Raw genomic sequence first — 5,639 nt, 5'->3', positions numbered from 1 at the left:
GTTTTGAAACCCAGTCTAATCACCTCATTTTAGAGATGCCTGAACTAGATCCCAAAGCAGTGAAGTGGCTTCTCACATTCACACTAGTTAGCCTGAAACTGGGCCGGAACTAAGAGTTCTCATGGGGCAGGATGAGGCTCGCTCACACACAGGCCCAGAGAGAGAGAGAGAGAACTGAAGAGAATTTCCATCTACTCAAAGGAAAGTTTTCAATCCACATTTTGGTCCATTTTCTGTAGAATAAAATGGGATTATATTATATACATTTTTTTTTGTATAAAGGAGGGACCACTCAAGATGTTTTATATGTGACGCATCAATTCCATATGTGGGGAAAAATTAAAACTCAGTACACACGCATACAATAAAGTATTTAAAAAACAGCCATCAATGCATATACCACGTAACTTTTTTTTTTAATTTAAGGAAACACTACTTACAAAGTGATGTGAGAACAATATTTATTTTCTTTTTAAATACCACTTCATATATATATTTAGGAATATAAAGCAAACGAAGTCCTAACTTGCTGTTACATTTTAGACATTGACAAGACTGAAAATTTGCCGGTGTTCATGGAAGGATGAATCTGTCTTTCATTAACACGATGGAGAGAGAATCTGACCACAGTTCAGCTCTTCAGTGCTGCTCTGGGCTCCAAGAAGCTTGCTCATTCCTTCTTAAAGAACCGCTTGGCCTCGACTCCTTCATATATGTAGGTCTGAAAGATGTTGACCAACATAACAGGTTGTGCCATTAAGATAAAATCCCAAATTAAGAAAAGCAGTAATGTTCAAGGTTGTCATATATTTTCTTATATTTGACTGAAGCACTTTATGAAGCTTTAGCAAAGAACCATTAAAATTACATTTTGGGTTGTAGACATTTACGTTTTTTGTTAAAATGGGAATTGCTGTATGTATATGTGTAAACTCTCTTCATAAATAGATATCTCTCACACACATATGAAACAAGTAACAGTTTACTTATTAAAGCTGTGTCTTAGCTGTTACTGCTGGGAAGAGACACCATGACCATGGCAACTCTTACAAAGGAAAACATTTAATTGGTGTTGGCTATCGGTTTGAGAGTTTCCTTTATCATCATGGTGGGACATGAAGGCGTGTAGCAGACGTGGTGCTGGAGAAGGAGTTGAGAGTTTGACATCTTGATCCACAGACAACAGAAGTGGACTCTGATTGACACTGGACATAGCTTGAGCGTAGGAGACCTCAAACCCACCCCCATATGACACACTTCCTCCAACAAGGTCATACTTCCTAATAGTGTCAATCCCTAGTGGGGCCATTTTCTTTCAAAGCTTCCACAAGGAGTAACTAACAGTGACAAAATTCTTGTTCATAGTCATTTTTGTCTTTGGAATGTAGTTATAAACATTTCTTACAACTTACCTGGATTAGCTCATCACCAGAAACTTCACAGATATCAATCAGCTCCTTTCCATTGTCTACTCGTGTGAATTTTGCAATAAGTTTATTTCCTTCAAGGCTCCAGGTCCCCTGCACCACAATAATAAGGCATTATTATTATTATTATTATTATTATTATTATTATTATTGTCTTGCCTGTCTTTAACACGATTTCCAGTTCTACAGACCCACATTTTCACAGTGGCCCTATAGACGCTATGGAGTAATACATTGCCCCATTTCACATGTGCAGCGACTGTGGAATGACAGAGCAGCTCCTCACAAGTCAGAAAGAGGACTGGCCCCGAGCTGCGGGAGCCAAGGCTGCCCTGGGAACTGTTAAGCACCACCCTGCTGAGGGCAGAGACAGGAGGATGAGGGGGGCTTCATGGCCATCAGCCTACCTCCAGGTTCAGTGAGATGCAGTAGAGGATGAGGGCAGTTCATGTCCTCCTCTGGCCTCTCCCTCTGCAGTGGGCATGTGTGGGCATGTGAACACACACACACACACACACACACAGAGAGAGAGAGAGAGAGAGAGAGAGAGAGAGAGAGAGAGAGAGAGAGAGAGAGAGTTGTGCTGAAAACATACCTGACTAGAAAAAAACTCTGAGACAAAAAAAAAATCTCACAGCTTTTTCTTTTGATTTTTCAAGGCAGGGTTTTTCTCTGTAGCCCTGGCCATCCTGGAACTCATTATGTAGACCAGGCTAATCTCAAACCCAGAGATCCACCTGCCTCTGCCTCCCAAGTGCTGGAATTAATGTGCCATCAACAACAACCAGTAAAAGGGACATTCTTTGGGTTTTTTTTTTTTTTCATCCTGACCAAAGAATCCCCTCCCTCCTCTCCTCCCAGTCCACCTCACCTGCCCCACCCCACCCATTCCTCTTCTGTTTCCATTCAGAAAAGGGATTCCCATTGATATCAATCAAATGTGGCACATCAAGTTGCAGTGAGACTAGGCACCTTCCCTCTTATTAAGGATGGATGAAGCGACCCAGTACAAGGGGAAGAGTTACAAGAGCAGGCCAAAGAGTCAGAGACAGCCGTGAGGAGTCCTACAAAAGACCGAGCTACACAACTGTAACATCCAGGCAGAAGGCCAAGGGCAGTCCCATGCAGACTCCCTGCTTGTCAGCGCTGTCTCTGTGAGCCCCTGTTATCCTAGGTTTGTTGATTCTGTGGGTTTTCTTGTGGTGGGCTTGACTCCTCTGGCTCCTACAATCCTTTCCCCCACTCTTCCACAGAATTCCCTGCGCTCCCCCAAATGTTGGGCAAAAGAACCATTCTTAATGATTTACCATGAATTAGACTTTCACATTTGGATACTCACCTATTCGCTATTTTTTTTTAATCAATTTTTTGAGATATGGCCCAGACAGGCCTCAGACTTACTCTGTATATGAGAAGAAGCTTGACTTTATGATCCTCATGACTCCAGTTCCCAAGTCTTGGGATTACAGGCATGTATGACCATGCCCAGTGTTTATGTAGTGCTGAAAACACAACCCAGAGTTTGGTGCTTGCTACACTCTCCTGAGTCAGCCTCATTTTTGGCTTCTAAGTGTATTGTCCAAGTATATTTATGAATAGTTACTGTGCTTGGATATCATAAACATGCTTGTTGTCTCCTAGCATAAAGAGTTGAAAATACAGAATCTTTCCTTTCCTTGGGACTGACTATTGCACCTTTGTCCTTCTAAGAGGATTATTATAAATCTTATTGTTCAGCATCATGTTTTCACAGATGCATATCCCAATAAAATATTATAGTTAAAGATTTTGCTAGTAACGTGTATAAAATATTGAAAACGTGTATAAAATATAAAGTATTGAAAAAAACTTCATTGGCCTCTTCAATAAATGAAGGGGGTTGCATTAGTTGAACCATTCCATGAGATGAACTATTTTGTATTGATTTAAAAAAAAGCAAGAGGGGCTGGAGAGATGGCTCAGAGGTTAAGAGCATTGCCTGCTCTTCCAAAGGTCCTGAGTTCAATTCCCGGCAACCACATGGTGGCTCACAACCATCTGTAATGGGGTCTGGTGCCCTCTTCTGGCCTGCAGGCATACACAGAGACAGAATATTGTATATATAATAAATAAATAAATATTAAAAAGCAAGAATACATTGCTTCTAAAAAAAAAAAGGCTTACTTTGAGTTCAGTTCCATCTGCTAGAGTATAGTCAAAGCTGACACCGAGTTCAAACACAACGTCTATATTTCGAAACCTGCATGATTCTTTAATAATGAATTTGCTTCCTTCTTGTTTGATGGTCAGTTTCAAATTGTCGTGCATTGCAAGCTTCCTCTTCATCACATTAATGCCTGGGAAAGGAGAGAGATCGGAGGGAACAAGAAATGAAAACGTCACAGAGAGTGTTTCCCTTTTTAAGTTTGTCTTGTTTGCTCATCTTTATTTTGTGGGTGGAGAAGAAAGAGCAAACAGTGTCGTGTGTGCACAGCCACACTGAGACACTTTGAGAGAAAGCGGAAGCTCTGGCAGATCCAGAGTCGAGTAGCTTTTCCAAACTAAGAAAACGTAAATTGTAAACGGAGACTGCACTTTGGTTTCCCGACCACCCCGACCCGAATAATCACACAGAAAATATATTAATTACAGCACTGCTTGGCCTGTTAGCTCAGGATTCTTATAACTAACTCTTACATGGTAAATTAACCCATTCCTATTAATCTGTGGATCACCATGAGGCTGTGACTTACTGGTAAGGTTCCGGCGTTCCAGGGTGTCTTTCTCCTTCAGCAGCTACGCAGATGCCCCCTGATTCCACCTACTCTCTCTCTCTCTGTTCTGATTTCCTGCCTGGCTTTACTATGCTAAGCCATTGGCTGAAATAGCTTTATTCATCAACCAATAAAAGCAACACATATACAGGACTTTCCACATCAGTAAATGAAGCGACAAAATGTAGCTCCTTAGCCCGAGTAATTTTAACAAGACTAACAAACTCTGTGCTTCAGTGCTCAGTCAAATTTCAACAAGGCCAAATGGAGAATTAAATAATTATTAAATAATGTATATTCATATATTAAAGAAACCAAAGTTCAGTTCTAGATATTTTAAAATTTTCAATGCTACTTTGCTTTCAAAATAGATTTTATTTATTTTGTTGTTGCTGTTTAAAACTGGGTCTTGATACATAACCCAGGTGGGCCCCAAACTTGCTACATAACCCAGGTTAGTTTTTAACTTATATACAATGCTCTCATTTCACTCTTGAAGTGGTAATACCAAGGCATATAGCACCATGTATTGCTTGCTTCATAATTGTATTTATTTTTGTGGCATTTCCGTTTGTCCCAAACCAGAAAATTAAAGGCTTTATGATTAAATTCATTATAAATTGAATGTACAAATTTTATAAACTTAAATTTGAAATCCCTAAGTATGAGACATAATTTATGCAAATTTTATTTGGGGAAATAACTTTTTGCCCAATTTGTAGTGTAGATTGCCAGAATATTAGCTAGACATTTATAATATATTCAAATTAGACCTTACTAAAGTAAACAGCTTTTTGCGGTTATTACTAAAGTTAGATAATTCAGAGAAGAGAATTGCATGTAGTTTAGTCAAACTGAGTTTTTGATAAAATTGTTTTCTTACTTTATTAAAAGTTCCTTGTTATTTTGCCTCCTATAATCCAGTGTTATTTTAAACTCTGGAAATTATCTTAGCTCACTAGAATTTTCTTTCTTCAGTTTTCAGTTGCATAGGTGCAACAGGCAAGGAAAGAAAACACAGAAACTCTTAACACTTGCCCTAGGGAGACAAGATGTCCTTCCCAAAGCAGGAAGCGAGGATGTGGATTTCCCAGCTCTGCACCATCACATCTGAAGCCTTACATCACCAAGCATTCTCTACCACACACAGGAGAAAGCAAACACTGAGCTGCCCAGGTAGACAGTCCTTACCCATTTTCTCCATGAACTTTTCATAGTTCTCATTCCGGTCTACTTTCCAACTGCCGTCAAATGCCATGGTCTCAGCTGTGTGCGCCTCTGGGAAAGCAGAGATTCGGTCCTGTCCACAAGAGAGAATTTATCCTATTTCTTATCTTTGAACCAATTCATAGTGTGATGTGGAAGTTTAAAGTTCAAGAGATTACATGCCATGCCCCTTTACTTTCTCTTTGTATGTTTTCTTTGAATCTACATCTGTGATTGAACCAAAATAAAATTT

General features: G+C 39.7%; 1 protein-coding gene across 1 annotated transcript; it reads right to left on the bottom strand.

Moving 5' to 3' along the window:
- Positions 1-670: 670 nt before the first annotated feature.
- On the bottom strand, positions 671-5,438 carry LOC130890164 (fatty acid-binding protein, intestinal-like). Its single transcript, XM_057794177.1, has 4 exons — positions 5,372-5,438; positions 3,591-3,763; positions 1,413-1,520; positions 671-721 (listed from the first exon to the last, which is right to left on the bottom strand). The coding sequence occupies exons 1-4, from the start codon at positions 5,436-5,438 to the stop codon at positions 671-673; spliced, it is 399 nt and encodes a 132-aa protein (XP_057650160.1).
- Between the last annotated feature and the right edge of the window lie 201 nt (positions 5,439-5,639).

This window comes from Chionomys nivalis, chromosome 18 (genome assembly GCF_950005125.1).
Source record: "Chionomys nivalis chromosome 18, mChiNiv1.1, whole genome shotgun sequence".
In the NCBI taxonomy this organism is placed as follows: domain Eukaryota; kingdom Metazoa; phylum Chordata; class Mammalia; order Rodentia; family Cricetidae; genus Chionomys; species Chionomys nivalis.
Note: the sequence above shows the minus strand (reverse complement) of the source record. Positions and strands in the feature narration are given on the sequence as shown.